Source organism: Aspergillus puulaauensis, chromosome 8 (assembly GCF_016861865.1).
Source record: "Aspergillus puulaauensis MK2 DNA, chromosome 8, nearly complete sequence".
Lineage (NCBI taxonomy): Eukaryota > Fungi > Ascomycota > Eurotiomycetes > Eurotiales > Aspergillaceae > Aspergillus > Aspergillus puulaauensis.
In genome coordinates, this window is record NC_054864.1 from 2,353,704 (window position 1) to 2,376,146 (window position 22,443).

The 22,443-nt window shown below is 51.4% G+C and overlaps 11 protein-coding genes across 11 annotated transcripts; 5 read left to right on the top strand and 6 right to left on the bottom strand.

The window, feature by feature from the left end:
• Nucleotides 1-252: 252 nt before the first annotated feature.
• On the bottom strand, nt 253-1,991 carry APUU_80900A (cytochrome P450; the record flags this gene model as incomplete). The annotated part of the gene is made up of 5 exons (XM_041697232.1): nt 253-677; nt 742-1,332; nt 1,384-1,452; nt 1,505-1,721; nt 1,776-1,991. 5 exons carry the CDS (start codon nt 1,989-1,991, stop codon nt 253-255), a joined length of 1,518 nt encoding a protein of 505 aa, XP_041562783.1.
• A 478-nt stretch (nt 1,992-2,469) lies between these two features.
• On the bottom strand, nt 2,470-3,582 carry APUU_80901A (bZIP transcription factor; the record flags this gene model as incomplete). Its single annotated transcript, XM_041697233.1, has 1 exon — nt 2,470-3,582. One exon carries the CDS (start codon nt 3,580-3,582, stop codon nt 2,470-2,472), a length of 1,113 nt encoding a protein of 370 aa, XP_041562784.1.
• A 310-nt stretch (nt 3,583-3,892) lies between these two features.
• Nucleotides 3,893-5,119, bottom strand: APUU_80902A (uncharacterized protein; the record flags this gene model as incomplete). The annotated part of the gene is made up of 2 exons (XM_041697234.1): nt 3,893-4,367; nt 4,428-5,119. The coding sequence occupies 2 exons, from the start codon at nt 5,117-5,119 to the stop codon at nt 3,893-3,895; spliced, it is 1,167 nt and encodes a 388-aa protein (XP_041562785.1).
• A 1,009-nt stretch (nt 5,120-6,128) lies between these two features.
• On the bottom strand, nt 6,129-6,527 carry APUU_80903A (nuclear transport factor 2 family protein; the record flags this gene model as incomplete). The annotated part of the gene is made up of 1 exon (XM_041697236.1): nt 6,129-6,527. The coding sequence occupies one exon, from the start codon at nt 6,525-6,527 to the stop codon at nt 6,129-6,131; it is 399 nt and encodes a 132-aa protein (XP_041562786.1).
• Nucleotides 6,528-7,390: 863 nt separating this feature from the next.
• APUU_80904S (uncharacterized protein) lies at nt 7,391-7,898 on the top strand (the record flags this gene model as incomplete). The annotated part of the gene is made up of 3 exons (XM_041697237.1): nt 7,391-7,442; nt 7,496-7,639; nt 7,696-7,898. The coding sequence occupies 3 exons, from the start codon at nt 7,391-7,393 to the stop codon at nt 7,896-7,898; spliced, it is 399 nt and encodes a 132-aa protein (XP_041562787.1).
• Nucleotides 7,899-8,497: 599 nt separating this feature from the next.
• Nucleotides 8,498-9,510, bottom strand: APUU_80905A (zinc finger MYND domain-containing protein; the record flags this gene model as incomplete). The annotated part of the gene is made up of 2 exons (XM_041697238.1): nt 8,498-8,988; nt 9,057-9,510. 2 exons carry the CDS (start codon nt 9,508-9,510, stop codon nt 8,498-8,500), a joined length of 945 nt encoding a protein of 314 aa, XP_041562788.1.
• Nucleotides 9,511-11,503: 1,993 nt separating this feature from the next.
• APUU_80906S (uncharacterized protein) lies at nt 11,504-11,866 on the top strand (the record flags this gene model as incomplete). Its single annotated transcript, XM_041697239.1, has 1 exon — nt 11,504-11,866. One exon carries the CDS (start codon nt 11,504-11,506, stop codon nt 11,864-11,866), a length of 363 nt encoding a protein of 120 aa, XP_041562789.1.
• An 852-nt stretch (nt 11,867-12,718) lies between these two features.
• On the top strand, nt 12,719-14,859 carry APUU_80907S (uncharacterized protein; the record flags this gene model as incomplete). Its single annotated transcript, XM_041697240.1, has 7 exons — nt 12,719-13,112; nt 13,160-13,223; nt 13,272-13,624; nt 13,673-13,766; nt 13,813-14,080; nt 14,131-14,469; nt 14,521-14,859. 7 exons carry the CDS (start codon nt 12,719-12,721, stop codon nt 14,857-14,859), a joined length of 1,851 nt encoding a protein of 616 aa, XP_041562790.1.
• Nucleotides 14,860-15,765: 906 nt separating this feature from the next.
• On the top strand, nt 15,766-16,701 carry APUU_80908S (uncharacterized protein; the record flags this gene model as incomplete). The annotated part of the gene is made up of 2 exons (XM_041697241.1): nt 15,766-16,110; nt 16,246-16,701. The coding sequence occupies 2 exons, from the start codon at nt 15,766-15,768 to the stop codon at nt 16,699-16,701; spliced, it is 801 nt and encodes a 266-aa protein (XP_041562791.1).
• Nucleotides 16,702-17,349: 648 nt separating this feature from the next.
• Nucleotides 17,350-18,885, bottom strand: APUU_80910A (TauD/TfdA family dioxygenase; the record flags this gene model as incomplete). Its single annotated transcript, XM_041697242.1, has 4 exons — nt 17,350-17,515; nt 17,601-17,921; nt 18,012-18,516; nt 18,573-18,885. The coding sequence occupies 4 exons, from the start codon at nt 18,883-18,885 to the stop codon at nt 17,350-17,352; spliced, it is 1,305 nt and encodes a 434-aa protein (XP_041562792.1).
• Nucleotides 18,886-19,844: 959 nt separating this feature from the next.
• On the top strand, nt 19,845-21,760 carry APUU_80909S (uncharacterized protein; the record flags this gene model as incomplete). Its single annotated transcript, XM_041697243.1, has 8 exons — nt 19,845-19,869; nt 19,922-20,051; nt 20,099-20,322; nt 20,374-20,735; nt 20,789-20,890; nt 20,941-21,100; nt 21,173-21,483; nt 21,536-21,760. 8 exons carry the CDS (start codon nt 19,845-19,847, stop codon nt 21,758-21,760), a joined length of 1,539 nt encoding a protein of 512 aa, XP_041562793.1.
• Between the last annotated feature and the right edge of the window lie 683 nt (nt 21,761-22,443).

The following is a 22,443-nucleotide window of genomic DNA, read 5'->3' on the forward strand; positions in this document are numbered from 1 at the left end:
AGAAGAGTCCATAGGACGATGGCCAGTCTCGTCGTAACGTCTAGAATACCTACATGCGCCCTCGTCCTCGCGGTAAATTACGAAAATGTATTGCTTGGATATACACAAAACCTATTCTTCGATCAAACTCAAACAGCCTATGACCTCCTTATAGCTGTAATATATCCTTTTTTACATTGATTTCTTTCGGACTCATAAATTGAATTCATTCTTTCAGGTGTGATTGACAGACATGCAAAGCCCACAAAGTCCTCATAACATGATCTCCTCCTTGCGCCTTCTGATGGAAATTTTCGCCATATAATCAGCGTTCGCGGAGAGCCCAGACCGTCTCACACTCGGTTCCGCAGCCCCAGGTGCCAACTTAAAGTCGTACTTCAGCAAGATATGTGCAAGTGCAATCTTGACCTCATTAGCTGCAAAGAAACGCCCAGGACAGGCATGGTTGCCGTATCCGAACCCAAGATGCTCGGGCGAGGGTGAAACCAGCTGGGCGGATGTTTCATGGCCAGGCGTCTCGCGCAGCTTCAGGAATCGATAGGGATCGAAGGTCTCGGGGTCGGGATATACGCTTGGGTCCCACATGCTCTCGCCGGATACGAGGGTGGTTGTTCCCTTGGGCAGGAGAGTTCCATCGGAGAGCTGCACGTCCTCTGTTACGAGTCGTCTCATGGACGCTGTCGTGGTTTATAGGTTAGACCTTCTATCGGGCTTGACATGTTTGGAGAGGAGATGGCTCACCAATAGCAATGGGCTTCAGCCGTTGACTTTCCTTCAGGACACTGTCCATTAGTTTCAGTTTGTATAAGGTCTGCTTCTTCCATCCGTCTTCACTGATAACCGCAATAAGTTCGTCGCGGAGGGCTTGCACAAGATCCTCTTTCCCGCACAGATCATAGATGACTTGAGTCAACATATCGGACGTCGTATGGATAGCAGCGAGCGAGAATGACATTTGGGCAACAGCTGGATCATACGGACGACCCTTTGCAACATCATCCATCCACTGCATAGCATCGTTGAAGCGTTCCTTAGTAGCTTCAGAGGCCTTTACCTCTCGTCGCTCCTCTAGCACCGGCCTGATAATATTCCTTGCTTCATCGAGCTCGCGTCGAACCTTTCGGCAGGAAGGCAGGAAGTGCGCTACCAAAGGCCGGACCAGCTCAGGCCATTGTCTTAAATCCTGTGCAGCGAGAAAGGCGTCGACTGTGTAGCTGACAGTGATCCGCAGCCAGTCTGGGTTGCGGCAGATTTGGTCACCGAGGAAAACCCTAGATGACAGCTGTGCGACGATTTTGAGGATGCTCGATTTCAGGCTGAGATCGTGCCATTCTGCAGAATGTTAATATCTTATTAATTAGTGGGAAGTGTTAGTTAACTTACCATTGTTGTCCGTCCATTCTTTCTCTAGTGCGATGGACGCCTCTGCAGATAAGGGGGCCGTAATACCTCCTATCCAGTACTATAAGCCATAGCCGAAGACCAATTTGATGTTTCCACTTACCCAGCGACTGCGTAAGCTTTGTCCGAACGGCCGTTTGGACCAGCTCGTCACTCCGCGTCCCCGTTTTGAACGGCTCGAACCCGCGGATATGCGCATGGAAATCTCTCGCAATGGGGCCGTTAAAGTCCAACGCAGGATGGCTTCGGAGTTCTGTGGCGTACTTGGGCGCGAGGACAGTTGTTGGTCCATTGTCAGAGATCAGGCGAAAGACAGATGCCTGTATATGTGGTTAGCGACGGTGGAACAGAGTGATATAGTGGGTTGTATGTACCTTCCGCAGTCCAGCTTTTATCATTTGCGGGGCATCCCTCAAATATCGCTGCTTGCTGGCGCTATCGGAGAACTCGAATGTCTTTCTCCCATTGATCAGCGGTAACTGTTGCCCCTTGGGTCTGGCGACGATGTATAGCACCACCGGCAGGAGAAGCACGGCGAGAATCTCGACCGTGTCCAGGCCGGACAGGTATGAGACTATACCGGATGCCATGATTGGTAGTAGTAAATGATATTCGCTGGTGCAAAGAATAGGAGCTTGTCGAGAAAGGAGACAGCTTTATAGCGGGCTGTATCTCCATAATACAGGCATAGTGATTTGTGCTTCCGACGGAATACGCAACACGCGGAATACGCACTTAGCAACATCGCCAAATCACAAGTGCTGTAGCTTGTCGATCCTGCGAGAACTCTAGTGTACGAGATACGGGGTGGACCGATGAATCAATGCTGGGGCATGTGGGCCATAAGACCCCAATCAGCCAGTGTTAATCCTGGTGATCCTTGCCAATTCAACGGAGGCAATTAATCATCGTCCAACCGAGTAGTAAGTATTAATTCTTGAATGGCTGATTCTCTGCAATTATAGCAGGGTGGATGTTGGAGATTCTTCAACAAGGCAGATCAGAGCCCACCCGAGCAAGGCCAACACACCGTTAGAATGATTAAATTGTTCTATGTTGAAACAGACATTAAACCTCATTCGGCAGGCTGAGTCGGAACCGGACCGCCTCGACATCCATTCCCTGTAACAGCTCCGGATAACGCTCGATAAACTCCGACGTCAATCCCCACGCACTCTCCTTGGTGAAGGTCTCGAAATAGTCTCCACGCATCTGCAACTCATCATCCGAATCACGTTCCAGAATGGGCTTCCCCCACGGCCACCGCAGTTTCGTGCAGCAGCTCATGTACGCCATCAAATCCACAAAGTCGTAGCTGGTCCAGTTGTTCAGCAGGTTGGCTCGCATCTGCGGCCACACCACCATGTCTATCGCGCGGGGGTGGTCAACCTGGAACTGCGGTTTGATAGGCCGTTGGAATGGGGACAGTCGTGCGAATGTCGTTGGATCTGGCATGACAAGCCATTTACTGAAATGGTATAATAGCCATCCAAATGCTAGGCATTCGGCGTCTCGGATCGCGCGGTGCCGAAGGCTACCATGGATCTCATCGGCTAGGAAGTTGCGGCGAGTCCCGTGCAGAAGGTCCAGTGGTGATGCCGTTGTAGGGCATGCGGATACGAGATCGGGATATTCGAACCATGGGCAGGTTCCTGGGAATGCTATTTGGTTTGCCTGGGTAGTGCTCATAGGTACCAAGTACCACGCACTCTCTGGGGGAAGTTGATCTCCAGCATCTTGAGAGGCATCCGCGGTGTTGCTTAGATTTGGTTCCGCCTGAGTTGCAGTCGTGGCCAGGCTTTGGGTCTGATCTGAATGATCCGACTCGGTTGGCAGTTGGTTTGGTGCGAGGGATATAGGCACCTGGTCTAAACTAGACAGCCTAGGTGGCTCAATATTCCCAAGATTGATTGGTATGTGGTTTGCTGGATCATCCTCCATGAGAGCTGCACGTAAGCGGGCATGTCGCGCCCGAAGAGCTTCGTTCTCCCTGTATAGCTGGTTCACTACGGAAATAAGATTGCCTGTTCTATCGACGCCATGGTGCTGTTTGCAAGTCGCAACCTGGCGCTCCAAGGCCTGGATCCGGCTCTCGCGTTTCTCCCGGAGCTTCTTCTGGCCCCTTCTATCCCGAAGGCGTTTCTTTTCGGACGAGGAAAGCTGGTCTGATCCGGTTACCATCGGGCTTGGATGACATTGACTGTTTAACAAGGTGTAAGACGGGGAAGTGGGAGAGCCACAGCCTGCAAGAAGACAAGAAAGAACAACGGGCTAGAGCGGGCGCTAACCGGGCCAGGAAGTGATAGCCCGGATGTATGAGAACCGGAATCCGGCATCAGCAATGGCAGATCCAGATTGGGTACGAGGCAAGGATTGTATGCAAATGAGTGATAATATAATTTGCCTATATATATAATATACTACAAGGGCCTCGGCCTCCGGGGGAATTCAACCACAGTGAAACGAGCCCACGGACTCAGCCAACATGTACCTAATCCTTGTAGGACAAGATGTACCGCCCACCATCATACTCAGTAACGGTATAATACTCCTTGCGCACGGGGTTATAACTCAGATCCTCATTCCCAGCCATGAAGAAACCCGCATGCTCCTTCGCAGTCTTTCCCTCCTCCCAGGTAAGCAAATCACCAGCCTTGGGGTTGCGACCATTGCTACGCGAGAGATAGAATTTCCCGTCATGGGACATGCCACCCTGGACCTTGACGATGTCGACGCAGTGGGCCCAGTTGGCCGTTGCAATGCCCTTGTCGTTCGTGCGCAGACGGCGCGTCTCCGTGTCGAGCTGGTACTTAACGAGTCGGATGGGAACAGGGTTGTTGTTGTCGTCGACTTCGCCGTCGCGCACGAATTCGCCGACGAGAAGAGTGTCTGGGGAGTCGCTGCGGTCGAGCGAGATCCAAGAGAAGCGGAAGGGGGAGTCCGAGCCTGGGGTCCATTTGTACCAGCTGATGTTGTTAGAAATCTACTTATATCGCACGGCCGGATTGCTATTCTGGGGGACTCACCGAACTTGAGGCAGGACATATTTATATCCAGCAGCTGAATACTTGCCATCACTCGTCTTTCCAACGCCATCTCCAGTCTCAACCTCCCAGATGTTGTCGAGGTCGAAAGCCCGGATGCCATTACTCGTGTCAACCACATACAGTATGTTCCCATACCACATGATCCCGCCCGCATGGATGGTGATAGACTCGAAGTCATCGTCCGCACTGGGATAAACAAGCAGAACGTGGCGGTACTCGTGAGTCTTACGATCCACGAAGCTAACCCGCACATTCTTCCCCCCTTCCTTCTGGTACCAACTCACGACCCAAGCCTCGTGGTCATTCCAGTCTCCCTTTCCGAGTGCATCGGCGGAGCTGGTGACGCCTTGCGGCATCCACTTGGTTGTCTTGTAGTCGCCGGATTGCCAGGCCCAGGCTTCGGATGGGTTTCCATTACCGGAGGGTGGGGAGCCCTTGCTCATGGCGCGGTTTGCGGACGAGAGAACGGCGGAGACGCTGGCGTTCTTGCCGGCATCCTGGAAGTGTTTGGAGAGCGCGGCGAGGTGGCTGTTGTCGGCTTGTTCTTCGAGGGTGAAGTCCTTCGCGTCGATAACGTTGCCGTTTGCGCAGTAGCGAGGGTCTGCTGCGAAGGCTGGAATCGAGAAAGAAACGAGGGCCGCGGCCACCTGAAGGAGTGAAGAGTACCGCATTTTGAATGGATGAGAAATAAAGAATGATTAAGTTATAGTTATGGTGCCAGGTGGCGAAATCTGACTCTTATATACTCGCCCGCAGCAACACTGGAGAGAGATTAAGCGAGGCAATACGAGCACCGATCTGCCTCGCTTCCATTCAGAGCAATATTATAGCGAGCGCATGGACCTTCATCGAAGCGATGTGCCTGTTATTATCTCGCATTTTGATGGGGATCATCGCGATCATCGGCAATACGAGCTCTGACGAAATGTTATCGGCTGGCAGGACGCCAAAAATAGCCCTGAGACGGGGCACGTGTGGGGGACTCGTATCGTTCGGGTCCAGTGGCACAAATAAGCCGCAGCCAGGCGATTGCTTCGATGTGAGCTAGCTGGAAGCAGAATGAAGCCGCGAGTCGAAACATATAGGTTGTGGATCAGAGGTGCGAGCACTTGACCAGTGAAGGAGGCCAACCTCATTTCTATCCAAAGTGCTGAAAGGCTCTATTCTAATACTGTCAGTTCCGATGCCCGTTTGCTTAATCTCTGACTCGATTAATCCCATATTCCCAGAAGGTTGAGAACGCTCCTTGCATGCATTGAACGGCGTCCAGTGCACCTCGGAGGTAACAAAACGTCCACAGTTAAATTTGCTGGTCAGGCTGGAATTGAACAAGGGATAAGCTGGTAAAGGCTCGCTAACTCTAACATAACTTAAACCATGGCAAAAGTGATACCAAAGAATGACCATGGCGGCTGCATACCACTGAGTGACAGATGGAAATGCGGCTATGCCAGTTCTTTTCAGTGGAATCCCGTGTGTTTTCTCTTAAAAGATAAAAATTAATAAGTCGCTGGCTATTTCTCCGAGCTATAATGCCGATACCAGAATCAGTGGTGAATGTTGCCTAGGATCATAATTCTCGATACAGTGACTGCTGGGTTCTATGGGTGTACATTCGGTTTAACCCACAGTCCCATGAGCATTCTATTCCCAATAATCTATAGTAGCCACCTGCAAATCTCAGATAGGAGTCTGCTGATGAGATACCATCTCCCAGCGACCAGGGTCTCTGTCGGACTGGTTCATCTTCCGCCATGTACTCGAGCATAACGCCTCGAAAACTGTAGGGTTCTCCTCTCCGGCCCGTTCAGCCACCACCCGGTACGTGATAAGGGCAGAGGTCGCGTGGGAGTCGAGAAAGCGTACCTCGTCCTCGGATATGGTGTACGTCTGCCACGGTACAAACATCTCGCTGGTTAGGACCGATTCGAGGCTGGGCGTCGATTGCTTGGATAGAATCATCCCACCGGGAAATAGCATGATGCTGTCCTCTGCCAGTAGAGGGATCAGGGCGGAGCCGGATTTGCAGAGCGCGTCCCATGTTTTGTGCTCGCAAGCTTTGATCTCGGAGGAATCCATGACCGGTATTTTCCTTCATTCAACTATCATGTGAGAAGCGATTCGTTTAGTGTCGTATGAGACGTCATCAGTTCGACCTACCAGAGTCCTAGACCTGCACCAGTACTTTACTGCTAGAGAAGGATTTCTGTTGCGACCGTCACGGGTGTGAAGGTATTTGGATCTGGATGCTGGGGAGCTGCGTGGCGATGCGGAATGCGGGGGGTTCCAGCTCTTCGTATTCCCCCACAGCCAACATTTCTCTATCAAACAAAGTACAATCAGTTTTTTCTACTCGCAGCTCTGTCATACTAGCCAGCATAGATTGGCAGATATCAAGTCCATCCAGTCAGGTTGCAAGCTGAATATCCAAAGCAGAAGCTGCCGCCACCAGCAACAGGTCGGCGATAACAGCCATGGAGGACCATGCGCAACGTCATTCCTCGTATTCAGCCCAGCTCAAGCAAAGAAAGCTCTCCGATTGGCAGGGAATCTGAAACCAGGTCCAGGCGGAACATCCTCATCCAATCCCACCCTATCTGGAAAGGCAGCCACCCATGGCACATACCCAGTGTCATTCTTGACAACGCCTGCCACAAACTCTTCATGGGTTCACCAGATCCTGAGTTTAAGACCCCTTGGTCTTATTTAGGCTTGGCTGCCTTATCCGGTAGCCCATGTGTCAAGATGATGCTGCTCTTCGTGTTTGCCTGATCATCTGCAACATTCTTGCCAATCGGGGTGAGGAGGCTGAGACATCAGCATCATTGTCCTCCTTGCCGGGTTATAAAGCTGCCTTGGTTACCCAGTGGAGCACGCTGCGCTCTGGTCTTGAACTATCATATTCTTGTCAATTTGGTCAAATACTACTACTGTGACTCAATATGCTTTTCTCCAAACCACTCGGTGTTGTCCTGATCCAGGTTGCCGCGACTTGTATGCACCAGCAGTTTACTCAGATGCCCACTAATAGTTCTAATCCTGTATAGACGCGAAGTCCACTGCATCAGGCGGATGCGGCGATGCCGACGCCTGCATTGGAACCGAGCACTGCGTAACCAAAACATTCACGACCCCCGTCTCAACAGTCGTCACCACCTGCGTCCCCACCCCGACCTGCATCGGTGTATACGGTGAGTCTTCACACCTCTGATATATCCCAGTTATATCATAGACTAACAACAACCAGGAAGCTGTGATTCTGGCGGTTCCGGTCCGATGTGCTGCTCGACCTACTGCGCTGCTACCAAATGCCGCAGCACAGACGACGACTGGCCTAACTGCTCGGAGGACATGGGACCATGTATTGCGGACGAGAATTGCTGCTATAAGAATAAGTGTGTTGAGGGGCTTTGTGTGCGTCCTTCGTCGTGTTTCCCGTCTGGACATTAGTTGGTGTTGTGTGATGGATGTCTTCTTACGATGTTATGTTATCTGAGTCTGTATAATTTTATATATAATGTTTGCTGCTTTGATTCCCTGTTGTTCAATCTTTCTCGTGAATCTGAATCATCAAAATATAATACCGTCTCCTCAGTGGTTGCTTCCCGTCATTGAACCTAGCTGAGCGCCCATGGCCGTGGTTGGAGGGATACTTTGAAACACGATAGCCGAAGCAGGAAGTCGCGAGTAGCAGTGATGGTACCTTCCATACAGGACTATTGCCTGAGAGGGAAAGAGCGAGTGTTGTGACAAAGGAAGGAGCAGCCAATAGCTTCGCGCCTTCCTTATGCCTCACGATATATCTGAATATAAAGTGGAAGGTACGGCCACCGAAGTAGGAAGGAGCGACTACGGTGGAAGAGGCAGGAACCCCCACGCCCGCCTAGTGAAGTACTATGTAAACAGTTAAGGGACATAAATGAAGAACGTTGTTTGCTAGATGTATCTCTAAATGTCTAGAGCCACCAATTGCATATTACTAGTCAAAAGCACGTGGTGATAACAGAAAGAATATGCCAAAGATCGCAGCTTCCACCCGATGTATGCGGTCACATACACATGTGCAACTTCAACGCGAGCTTGAAGGCTTCCAGTTTCTTTGCAAACTCAGAAGGCGACCCATCTAGAATACCCTTGTCAACACCAGTATCAACAAATGCTGCGAATCGGCGACGTGATGGGAGCTCAGCTTGAAACATCTTCTGTCGCACTGCTGTTCCAAGGGGGTCATTCAAGATAAAGTCTACATCGGACGTCACAGTAAAGTTGTATGGGTCGAGTTCTATGCCAACGCATTGCCTTTCTGCAACGTATTTGGGGTAGGTCTCAAGGGGTTCCTTAAAGCCGTACTGGGCTGATGTTACGTCAAGCACCCAGGATTCCTTGCTTGGAAATAGGCTGATCTTAATAGCAACGTGGTGTCCTTCGGCAGCATCAAGACTCAGTACGTCGGGGGAGGAGTCGGGGCCGGGGATGACTTGGGTGACTATCAAAGGCTTCGTTATTCTCATGTCCATGCATTCAATCTTGCATGGTATGTCTGGGAAGCAATCAGGATCAGCCAGCTTTGCAGAACTGTATAAGGGCAGCCTCTTGGCCTGCACTCACCAGCTAGAAGCTTTGGTAGAAGCACGCTCAATAACGCCTGACTTGCGAAACAGAAGAACCAGGAAAGGGCGGCCTCTTTGTGTTGAGCGTTGGAGGTGAGATGCTCAGGGAACGGACCACGCTTCGGGGGAACGGAAAGATCTTTCTGGTTATCGTAAAGGTACAAGGTGTTGTCTCGAAGCTCAATCTTGGAGAGTTCAACATCGAACTCGAGTTCGCGATAGCCAAGAACAGCAGCCTTGCAGACGGATGCAACGCGGAGAAGCTTCTTTCGAGTGGCCATGATCTTGCAGTACGCTTTGTGTTGGGGACGATGTTCCTTCTGGCAGTCTGAGCTACAGTAGAAAGCATTTCTCACATCGCCGTGCTCGTACTGAGGTGCGTCTTTGCAGCCGAAACATTGAAATGTGGCCGGAATTCCGCAGTTGTCGCAGGGTGAGCTGGCTGGTGCCATTGCAGACGATTGAAGGACCGGAGAAGAAAGCGAAGGTGGTTTGGAGGATGGAATGGAAGAGAAGATGGGAGAGGGGATGGATGGCAGCTTGCGACGACCTGGAAAAGAGAACAAACTGCTGGAAGGGTGTGTTATGCAAGGCCAAAATATTCAGCTCGGTGCTCATTTACTACAGTTAAACATTCTGAGATACGCTTTACTCTGTGGATGCCTATAGTATATGGGAAGCTGGTAGGAAGTTTGATCGGAGCAGGAACTCACCATCTCCAGATACCCAGGCTGTCCAAAAGCATGGGTCAAATCCTTTGAACTTTTTGTAAACATCTCTAGTTCTCGGGCTTGCTGTTTATCTTGAGTCGATTACTATCCTACTCCCGGACTTCCCTTGGGTTGTCCGTCGCAGTGCTTGTTGTGGTCAGCATGAACTGTTTGAGATAACATGTCGGCAAAGGCCTAACGGGCTGTGTACTGGCCATAGATCTAAACAGCAATTATTATTGTAAAACCTTCTTATTACAGCGAGTTCTGTTAGAATTAACTCATCTCTTACTAGCATGCCTTTGGTCTGCCTCGCTACTTAGCACTCTTCGCCGGTACTCGGCGGTGAATTGTAAGTAACTACGGGGCTGCAATGCACAGGAATATGGTCGGCTATAATACATAGGAAGATAATTGGAGATAGGGGCTGGCCCTATAATGGCCTTTCACTCTACTTTAGCTCAGTGATAAGAGAGTATATAATGGTTATATGATCAATAACCAGAAGAGAAGGAAAGAAGGCTCCCTGGCCCTGTTCTCGGGGGTAGAGATTCCCCTTGTCCCGGCACATTAATCGCCATTAAAATGAAGAAAGTGGTCCATTGATCCGTTGGGCATGCTGATAGGGTGGCTTTCTTCAACCCAAGGACCAGAGTTCCGGTATAGTCTTCATTGCAATTACCAGTCCATTCAAGATGTCAGTCTGCCCATCATGACTGCATTTGTATAATGATAGACCGCTGGGAGGGAGCTACTCGTGCCCTGCTGCAACTGACACTTGGCAGACGGCCTGGCCTGGATGGAAAGGCTATTTGGACCAAGGAATCACACTAAGTTCGCGATGTGGGCACGCTAGAAGCCGACGTTGTATTTCTTGCGTCTAGACTCGAGCTTCTCGAACTCTTTCTTTTACGGTCGCCGGTGAACAAGCACAGGACCCTGTCGTGGATCTGCTGGGCATCTGCAGTGCAGCATGGTAATCGACGAGTTTATAATTGTTAAACGGACAGGTATTTGGAAGGAGGCTATCGTTGTATTCCAACCCTGTGACTCAGACCAGGCTAAAATATTATCCCGCAGCGTAAGCCAACTCAAGGCAGCAGCTAAGGATTAAGGAATCAGAGTAAGACGAATCCGGCGGACATGGAGGGCAGTGGGCCGTGCACCCAGCATTCCAGGCCATCCCCAGCCTTCTCCATCTGCAGTCCATCAATCTCCACGATTCGAAGCGAGGCCCACGTTTTGCCCCTTACTTTTGTAATGCAACCCCCACACTTGAATCGCACTTCATTGCACTTCTCGACATCAAATGTTGGAATATTCCATCCAAAAACCACCGCGTAGTTGGACCACCACCCAACCGCGCCATTGACATCATTTTCATATCAGGCGCGCCGCAACAGGTCGAACCCGGCAAGCGCCTCAGCCACGCCAATGCTTCTTTCTCGGCAGGATCAAGTCAGCCGCGTCAAAGGCGAGGCCAGAGTCGCACCAGGCCCTGGGTGGCTAGCGGGGCGTCGGGAGAGTTGTCTTTAGCCGGTGGTCAGATCCCGTTTGCAGGACAGGGGAATGAATGGTCGGCGTTGCCGATTCCGAGTCTGTTTAGTTTAATCGTACGTTGTCTACTGCTCTCTGTGGCACGATATATTAAATAGTATGATCTGCTGTTTCATTTCTATCCTCGTCGCCCCATGTGGTGCTGAGCAGATGGAAGCTGTCTCGAAGGTCGTAGAAAATGCCCGAGAACTCTGGAAGACGAGGGCCAGGATGCTCCTTGCGTCGGGCTGATTCAATCCAGGAAAAAGGCCAAGCTGGGGCACAGGAATCAGGAATCAGGATACCCAGGAGACTGCGCCGAGACAAGGTGGACCAGCACCGTGCGACCAAGTCACAAACTCTGCTCGAAGCCGGTCATGATCAGCACCAAAAGCATGAAAAAGCAGAAAAGCAGAGCAGCGGCCTTGGAGTCACCGGCTTGGGGCCCCATTCTGCCCCAGTTCTGCTTGAATCCGGGGCTGGTGAGTGGCGGGCGGCTCTGGGCGCCCAGACTGCCCAGACCCCCGAGATGCTCAATCCGGCTGCCAGGGATCTTTGCTGACGTCGGGCTTTCTCGTGCACTTTCAGGCTCGTTATGGTGATTCTCGGTCTCTTCCATAGTGCCGTTTGTAGTCGGGATTCCTTCACCTGCTCGCCTCCTGCTCTGGCACTCTCGGCGTCACGCCACAATGGAAACTCTTACGTATATACACTGCTTGGCACTGGCTGATGGTTGCGGTACTCTGGTACTCCGTATACTCTGGCAGATTCTGGTATGATCCCAGGGCCCTGACGGGATCTTGTACTCGGGCCTTCGGACTCTGCGCCGATTACCTCACGCAGCGGCTGGTGTATCCATGTTTGATATCTCACGGCCGGCGATCCTGCACTGGGGCAACGCCCTCCGAGCCGCCTATGAAAGCCTCAGAATCAAATGCATCCCGCCGAGAAAGGTGCCGTGCCGCTAGCAGAGTGCCCATCTGCAGCCCGAGATCCCTCCAAGCCCCCCACCGCTGTCTTTCCTGACGCTCCTGGCCCCTTGGCGCAGCCCCCAATGGACAACAGAGAAAGCATGACGCGCTGTTCGACCAGCAGCTCTGACGGTTCCGGGGCGCATCCAGTAAACATGCGGGGAGCATGTCATTTCCATAGCGCCTCGCTGCAACCCTGTCGTCTTGACTCCCCTGTTCGTCGATGCTCGATAGTGGGGACGTGCGATTTTTTCTCTCTCACCACCCCGGGCTAGCGGACGTTAAAAGGCACCGTTCACCCCGTGGGGATCTTGTCTCGACCCAGAATTCTCGTCTGACTCTCGTTTCATTTGCTCAGGCCCCTTGCGTACACTGCGCGCTTCACGTGGTGACCTACTTGGCTGCAGCCGACAGAGTCTTGTATACGCTAAATATCTACCACCATGGGCGAGAAGGACGATTACCCCCAGGCTGCTGGCCAGGACACTCAGCATGTCGAGACATCCAGCTCTATCGCCGCCGGTAAAGAGGATGCAGAACTTGCGAAGGAATGGTCGCGCGACGTGAAGGGGGATGAAGAGGCTATTCCTGCCTCGAAGAAGTTGCACAACCCCTTGGCTGGGTTGACTCGTGAGCAGCTGCTGGATGATGTCGAGCGGTTTGCTGTTGATAAGCAGCTCGAGCATATCCTGCCGGACTTGAGGAAGGGTGCTCTCATTGCTCAGGATCCAAAGCTGTTTGAGTCTCTCACCGATCTGTCTGATGAGGACAAGGAGTTGATCCGTCGAGAGAAGACGCACCGGTGGTCGCAGCCTTTCATGATGTACTTTATGACCAGTATGTATTTCTCTGCATTGAGTGAAGAAACAGACTGACAGTAATAGTTCTGTGTGCTGGTTCGGCTATTGTTCAGGGAATGGATCAGACTGCTGTCAACGGGGCGCAAGAGTAAGCCTATCCCTTTACATTGCTGTTGGATAGAGCTAACTCGAGCAGATACTATTTCGCAGAATTTGGTGTCACCGACACTTGGATTCAAGGCCTCGTCAACGGGGCTCCCTACCTGTGCTCGTGTCTCATCGGATGCTGGACAACAGCTCCTCTGAACCGTCACTTTGGTCGTCGAGGGTGTATCTTCATCTCCTGCTTTGTTTCCTTTGCCGCAACCTTCTGGATGTGTGCCGCACATACCTGGTGGAACCTGTTCCTTGGCCGATTCCTGCTTGGTCTTGCTGTCGGTGCGAAGTCTACCACCACCCCTGTCTATGCTGCAGAGTGTGCACCGGCTTCGATTCGAGGCGCCCTGGCTATGCAGTGGCAGATGTGGACGGCTTTTGGAATTATGCTTGGTAGGTATTCCCTCCAGTGTGTACACGGCAGTGGGCTAATTGAACCAGGTTATATTGCGTCCGTTGCGTTCATGGATGTCCCTTCGCCTGCCAACCTCCCAGGCCTCAACTGGCGACTGATGTTTGGCGTTACTGCAATTCCGTAAGACTATTCCGCCAAACTTAATAGACCTAGCTAACGATAACAGTCCAATGCTCGTCTGTGCACAGGTGTACTTCTGCCCGGAGTCTCCCAGATGGTACATGATCCGAAACCGCTACCAGGCTGCGTACGACGCCCTGTGCAAGTTCCGCCCGTCTAAGCTACAGGCTGCGCGAGACCTTTACTACATCCACACTGCCCTGCTGGCTGAGGAGAAGATGCGTGAAGGCAAGCAGCTCTGGCGTGAGATGTTCACTGTTCCTCGCAACCGCCGCGCCGCACAGTCGTCCTTCTTCGTCATGTTCATGCAACAGGTACACTTACCCATCTTATTCTCACATATAGCAGTGCTGACAACTTCTAGTTCTGTGGCGTCAACGCTATCATGTACTACTCATCCTCCATGTTCAGAACCGCTGGATTCGGGCTTCGCGAGGCCCTCCTCGTGTCGTTGGGCTGCGGTATCACAAACTGGATCTTCGCTCTTCCGGCCGTATACACAATTGACACCTTCGGACGACGCAACCTACTGCTCACGACGTTCCCGCTAATGTCCATCTTCCTGTTCTGGACGGGCTTCTCGTTCTGGATCGAGAACGACCAAGCCCGTACCGCCATGGTTGCAACGGGCATCTACCTCTTCATGATAGTTTACTCGCCCGGAGAAGGGCCCGTCCCATTTACATACTCCGCAGAGGCATTCGTACGTCCCCCCTTGACTCTAACTCGCCGCAACCAGACTAATACTGTATAGCCCCTCTACATCCGCGACCTAGGCATGTCCTTCGCAACCGCCACAACCTGGGGCTTCAACTTCATCGTCTCCTTGACCTGGCCGTCTCTGAACTTGGCATTCACCCCGCAAGGTGCATTCGGGTGGTACGCGGCCTGGAACTTCTTCGGCTGGGTCACGGCGTACTTCTGTCTTCCTGAGACCAAGGCCCTTTCCCTTGAGGAGCTGGACCAGGTCTTCTCGGTGCCGACGCGTACCCATATCAAGCATTATACGGAGATGCTGCCGTGGTATTTCAAGAAGTGGGTTCTGAGGGCTGATGTGCCCCCGCAGAAGCAGTTGTATGAGTATCATCATTAGGATGGGTTTAAACACCTAGGTTGAGGGGGTGTGGATTGGTAGGGGTTGTAGTGTGCAGGTGGGCAGGAGGTGGTTCTTTTCGGGTCTCACGCTTATGTTTACGCCGTAGTTGGTCGACTGGAATACGAGTATGCTGTAATGCCTGATATGTGAAGCTGGGGGGGGGGTTGTATAATTTTCTTTAGATACCTAGCTCTGGCTTACTTTTGTAATTCAACATTTTATTCTCTGGCTTTTGTACATTTTCACGGATATGTTTTGCGTCGATAGGATATTCTGTTTCCATTTCTATAAGACACTTGCTTATTTATAACTCGCAGCCTATTCAATTCCCAGTGTTTACAATTCAATACATTGTAAATGGTCCCTCCGCCCCGACAATTAACGAGTCAGTCTGCCTAATGACTACGCTATTCAGGTGTGGTATAACGTGCCAGATATGCGTGTCTTCAGGGTTATTGAATGAGAACATTTCCCAGTAAAACATTTGTCAGGCGCGCACTTGCTTTCATCATCGAAGTCGCAGAGAGCTAGGCAAATGAGCCATTGTCGGTGTTATACACCGTGCATGCCCCTGATCGCCCCCGTCTCCGGTGCGCCTATGAGGTGATCTGACAAGTCAACAAGGCGGCGCAAAATTCAGCCTCGCCGGTGGCCTGTGCGAATGGGGCCAAAGAGAAGCTCATCTCCACGCTGGGAATTTCACAGGCCATCCAATCAACTCACGCATGTATATGACTTTTGTGGGTCTGCAGGGCAAAGGGGTGGGCTGAGCAAAGGGATGGAAGGTCAGGAATCTTTCTCCGTGTGCCAATTTATCTGGAGGCTCTGCCTTGACGTTCTTTTCGTCAGTCCTCTTGTCGTGATCTTACACCCTTGGGCTCGTGGTCTGGTCGCGATTCGATCATGATCAGAACAATCACCACACCGGGCCCAGGCCTGGCATTCCTTCTTTGTCTGCAGCTTCTTCCCTTTCTGCCCAGAATACAAGCCAACGAAGCGACCCCTTGCTACGCCCCCGACACCAAGCGCATAGACGACAGATTCATGCCATGCATCTCCATGGACGGCATGGACTCCATGTGCTGCCGGCTCAACGATCACGACCCCGACATCTGCAAACCAAACGGTCTCTGCTATTGGGAGAATGTAGACGGGGGCGGCAGAAATGGATTGTACAGGGGTCTCTGCACAAGTCAGGGCTGGGATACCTCAAATTGTTTACCGAAGACCATCTGCGCTGATGATAATGTACGTTAACTCCCTTGCTGCAGTCTACCACCTCAAGTCCACATGATACCATACCATACCATATCATATCATGGCATAGGTACCAGACCAGACCAGACCATACCCGACTAACCGTAAACCCTGCTTCATGCTTAGGCCGGCGGGAATTCAAGCTACACATCGCAGCTGAGTGACTGTGACAACGGGAATTATTGCTGCGGGAACACCACCGCCTGCTGCACCGACGAGAAAATGTTCACCCTCAGCCCAACCTTAGTCCCGATCGGATCCTCGTCCAGCTCTAGTGCTACCGCGACCGTAACGGCGACCGTCTCGGGGAAGGCAGATTCATCTACAAAGACTGCGATCGGGCTCGGGGTGGGCATACCACTAGCTGTCCTTGCGATCGCTGGCGCTGGAGGTGGATTCTTATGGGGGAGACGGAGTATGAAGGCGAAATATGCGCAGATTCAGAATCAGGGGATTAATATGCCCATGGGCGTGCTTGGGGGAGTGGGCGGCGCGCAGCAGGTGGATTCGAAATCTGTTCATGAGGCGGATGTTGTGCAGCCGCAGCCTCTGGAGCTTCCTGCTGGGAAGAATGATCGTTGATGGTGTCATTGTTGTAAACTACGTCGAGATATGTTTATGCAAAGTTTAGTAATTATATAGACCAGTACCGGAGAGTCGAATACAAGACACAACGGACATGAGAGGATATAGGAATACAGGAGATACAGCTCAAGGGAGTGCCAGCAAGACAGCCTTATCTTCCGTATCTCAGAGACCCAGAGGAAGCTTCTTGATTCAGCAGAGGCGCTGGGCGACCAATAACGGCATGAAGGTGTGCCCAAGCGAAGTGCTGCTTGGGACCAGGATGCATAATTAGGGCTTGGCGCTGCAGGATTTGGGCAGGAATACCGGCAGACTCATAGGCTCTTTTGAAGGGCGAAGCCCCATTTTCATGCAGGGATTTATGCCGTATCGACTCGTGGAAGATTCGAGATTCTTTCCTACAAACGTGGTAAACCTTTTTGGTCACACTTAAGACAACTTGCAATGCGGCATTTGAACACTCGTTAACACCCGAACGTGAATTCCTAATCTCAGTTCAGCCTTGGGAGACCAAGCACCACAGTTATGGTTCAAGTAATGCTCTTTGCAATCTGCTTTGGAGCACGGCATAAATAGCCCCCAAATCAGCTCGTTCATGCTTAAACAAGCCTTAAATATACATATATTACGATGAGGGCCTTGCCATCACTTCGTCCGGGGCGAACTCTCGCTACGGGTGTGAGGCTCGAGCGGGAACGTCTGCAAGTCGACACTCACTCCACCATACACGCGATCCCATCTCGAAGCGAGCGGTGCTGGAGTCTCCCACGCGTTCTCGGGATCGCGGAGCCACAGGCGTAGCAGGTGTCTCCTGTAGTCCCCCGGTTTTGTTAGTCCTATGATCTGGTCTTTCCCGGCTACACTGGTTGGCAGTCGTTGCCAGTGGGTGAACTCACTGCTTGTCCTCCGAGTCAATAAACCCATCCCGCGAGTGAAGTATGGCCACATTGTTAACGTATTGCATGTCGCCCTTCTCGAAGTTGGTTGACACTCCAAATCGTTCACCCAGGAAGTGCAGAGCGTCAAGAGCCTCGGCTTGGGCCTCGGTGATGGGTGGCAGGTGCCTGCTGCGCGGAAGCTCCCCAAACCCGACATAGTAGCGCCGGCCATACTGAAGCAGCGCTCTGTCGGGAGTCTTGCCGTCGGCGCTGGCGGGTGTGTAGTACAGCAAGGGTCGGCTCATATATCTGTCCTTGTCGTCGACAGTCTTGGTGAAGCTGGAAAGCAAACATGCCGTTGCGGCGTTGTCAATGATCTATAGGCCTTCTCTCTTATTGTACCACCAGGGGGACGAGTAGGGAACTCACAGCTCCGCAGTCCACGTTTCACTCAACGTGTGGATGAGGTTAGGTCTCTCTGCCGCCAGGTGATTGTATACGCGCCACGTGCTGGCCAAACGACTGGCACCTCCCTCAGCAGCCGTCGAGAGCGCGAACAGCGAGACAATATCGCCTGAATCGGTATGGAAGACCTGCTTGTCGGCGGTGTATGCTGGAGTGCCGATCTTGATCTGTTCCTTGTCTCTTTTCTCTCCAAGGTTAGATCTGACGTCCTTTACATGCCCAATGACCACGTCGGCGCGCTTGCCCTTGTGATACGCGTCCTGCCGGCCGCGAACGGAGCCGATGTGCGAGGAGACACCAGTGTAGATGATGATGTTTTCCTCGCGCGTGTACCGATCGACATCAAGGCCGCGGAGGACGAAGAAGCCGTGACCAAAATGCAGCTCGCGGGACAGGCGGCGCAGCTCTGCATGCAGGGTGGGAAGCGGGAACGTCTCCTGAGCGATGTAGCCAAAGGGGAGATTGAGAGCTAGTTTGTTGTCAGCTGAAAATAATTCGTTCGCGGTAAGATGTTGGGAGTCTCACACTTGAAATGAACGACGGCGCTGTCGATTTCCGCTAACTGGTCCGCCGAGAGCACGTAGGTCCAGTCGTACTTCTGGGCGAGAGTCTTGCCGTCCCAGACCAGATCGCCCTTCAACTCCTTGGGGAACCCTTCGGGCAGCGTCGTTGGGAGGTCCTCAGTCTTGGTGCGGCGGGCAACTCGGGCCTGGTACTTCTGCCAGTCCGGATGATAGGCGATGTCTGGCTGGCCGGGCGGAGGCTGCGCAGCCGGGGTCGTGCTGAGGCCCTGGACAAGCGCCGGAGGAACCGGGCTGGCGACGGTTGCGGTGGTCATGTTTAGGTCTGGGCAAGTGGAGAATAGATCTGGCAAGCCAGGAATAGATCTGGGCGGTGCGAGGCGAGAGATCTGGACGGCGCAGAGCAAGTGCCCTGGTTCTGCTTTATATCTGACAACGTTAGGAGGAATCACCTCTGCACACGTGTTGTTGGTGCAATCGAGTTATCCACAAGATGCTTCTCGATTTACGAAGTGGAACTGCGTGGCTCTTGGGGTCATTGATCCTTCGGAAACCCTGCAATTCTAAGGTGCCCTATCCGGGCTGTCCTTGTCCTAATCCTGGCACTTACTTCGCTCCGCGCTCCAAGATACGGCCAAACTGGACTCCTTGAGCGTCAGAATGGGACTGGCAAGACCAACAGAGGTTAGCAACTCCGAGATTCTGGCTGTGTGAACAAACTCTATCCGGGCCATTCACAATGCTGCCTCATAATGTCGCCATTCAGCCTAATATAACAGGCAATCAGACTAGCTACAGCGACTATATTTGACATGCCACTGTATGTGGGAAGCCAAGGATTGCTTGTCTATTAGGTAGCCAGTACGGTCGCCTCGTTATCTCGTTAAGATATCTGGCTTAGGACATGCGTTCCACTTTCCAGCCCGCGCTAAAAGCGTCTAGCAAGGGTCTTACTGTCACGCAATAAGGCCCACCTTTCGGATCATGTATAGTTCTCACCGGATGTTCTGTAAGCGGGCCAACCTGGGTAAAGCTGCTAAAGCACCTCTTTCTGCGGCGGCTGTTTGCTGCAGACGTGGAGACAAGCCTCATTTGCGCGAATTCCTGATCAACTGATTATACCCAATTGATGTGTCACAGATTCCCTTGAGTGTTGTCCTGCGTTGTTATGTTGTTATGTCGTGATGTGGCGTGCTTGACGTGTAGACAACGGTAGATGTATAAGAAATGCAATTGCCAGCAGGAAGTACCGTCATGCCCTTGACACACAGAGGAAATGGCAGTAAACCCTAACACCAAAGGTAAGTACAATATGAATCAATCATTCGAAAACAGTTGCTGATAGATCAGTAGCTCCGGCCATAGTGGCCGAGGCCGAGGAAAACACACAACTTCAAGTGGATGAGAGCCATATTTTGCAGGGCAGGAGCATCGGAGTATTTGGGGCCATCTCCTTGATCGTGAACAAGATTGTTGGGGCAGGGTGCGTCTGGATGGGACCTTTTTGTACGTATGCTGACTTCTGCCAAGGATTTTCTCTACTCCTGCAACCATCTTCAAGCTTAGTGGGAGTGTTGGAATGGCACTTATGATCTGGCTCATCGCGGGTTTTATCTCCGCTTGTGGCGCCCTTGTGATGCTGGAACTTGGCACCAGTATGCCCCGGTCCGGGGGGATGAAGGTCTACCTGGAAAAGGCGTTTTCACCACGCCTCCTGGTGACTTGTGTCTACCTTTTCTACTGCGTTTTCCTTCGTGAGTCGCTCGTTCCATACTTATACGGAGATATATTCTAATACTCCAAAGAGGTCTCTGCAAGCAATGCAATTACAGCATCTTCATATCTCCTAAAAGCCGCAGGGCTAGCTACAACTACATGGCGATTACGTGGATTGGCCATTGGTGCCTCTACCTTCTCGGTGGGCATACACACAGTATGGCCTAAGGGAGGCAAGGCCCTGCAGGATGTTCTCAGTTTCGTCAAGCTCTTCATTCTGTTCTTCATTGTTTGTTCGGGGTTTGCCGCTCTTGCTGGCCATCGGAAGGTTCCAAACCCGCATAATTTTGATCTCGCTACCTCGTTTGAAGGAACATCATCGGACGGCTACAGCATAGGGTCCGCGCTTCTAAATGCCATATTTGCCTTCCATGGTTACGACAATGTCAATGCGGTAATGAGACTCCATCCTTCTAGCCAGTGTGGGAGCTAACCTTGAGCCAGGTCTTGTCGGAGGTAAAAAGGCCACATAAGACACTACGAATTGCCCTCCCTGTTGCTATGGGTCTGATTACTGTACTCTACATTCTTGCAAACATTGCATATGTGAGTTGTTATATACTACACTTTATGCTTTCCCTAACAAATGTACCCAGTTTTCGGCCGTACCAAAAGAGGAATTTATTGATTCTGATATTACTATTGCTGCATCCATGTTCAAGAACATATTCGACGAGTCTGCGGCAGTCAAAGCTCTCCCAGCCTTGGTGGCTATCTCTGCCATTGGGCACCTCCTTGGTATTGCATTTACAGTTCGTGAGTATTACACACTTCGTCTTTCGCTAGTATTATGTGCTTCGTCTTCGCCCGTTCACTAATAGCATGCAGCACGGGTCATACAAGAGCTAGGCAAGGACGGGATCACACCTTTCCCAAGCCTTATAATGCAAAACAGGCCATTCCAGACTCCTGCTGTCGCACTTGCTATACATCTCTGCGTGACAATCATTTTTATCTGTGCACCACCAGCAGGTGATGCGTTCAACTTTGTTGTAAAGCTTTCATCATACCCTACAACCGTGATGTTGACCGCAACCACATTCGCACTCATCAAGCTGCGCTATTCCAGGAGTGCGGACTACGAGCCAACATACTCCACCCCGTGGGTTATTATCCTATTCTACCTTGCTGGTAGCCTTGTATGTGAATACCCTTTCGTTCTTGTTCGCCAACCACCTAATCTTTGCATAGTTTCTGGTCGTAATGCCTTTCATTCCGCCCAACGGCAGCAAAGAGACATACGGCTTACCGTACTATCTGTCTCCATTGGTGGCCCTGGCCATCTTGGCGTTGGGTTTTCTATACTATGCTTTACGCTTTTTGGTGCTACCCTGGGTGTTCCAGTATGAGCTGCATCAGGTCACAGTGGGGCTTGCCGATGGATCTCGGGTTAGACGGTATAGACGCAAGACTTGAACAATAGCGGCAGCAACCCAGAGGAGACTGAATGGATACGACCGGTAATCGTTTCGCCGGACGAGTGGAAAAGCTCTGTTTTCCTGACTGTCATCCTTGCACGGATTTACTATCCTTTCCAGCGACAACTCGCATTTACAGGCAGTTTTTTTTTTTTTTTTTCAGATCCATGCATTTGCCGGCTTTGAGGCTGGTTTAAAATCAACAGGTAGTCAACTAAGGCAACTTGTTTGTCTCATAACAAAATGTCGTGCAAGATCTAGTTGCATGTCAAAGCTATGGTGCCCGTGGTGGCCGCATCGGCGTTCTCTGTAATCAAGTATATATATCTCGAGAGAAATACATATCTACACACCAATAAATGAAAGTAAGTCTACAACAACATACTTTCATAAGAATTCAACATCCAGAAATATTTTTACTTCAGTTCTGAAATATAACTCCCGGTGTATTAGATTTATTAGATAATTGTGGCCTGTTAATTCAGGTTTTGCCACTGCACCAAGGGTCATTGGAGAGGGCCAATTCTGACTAATACTCCGGTTGACAGTTCTATAGGTTCACGTGATCGATTAACCAGCTGAAATGTGATTGGCCATATCTGCTGAGTCAGGTCTAATTTTCGCCTCGGCCCAGAGTTGTATATGGATACTGTTAGGTAACAGGATGGAAGAGTGGAACTA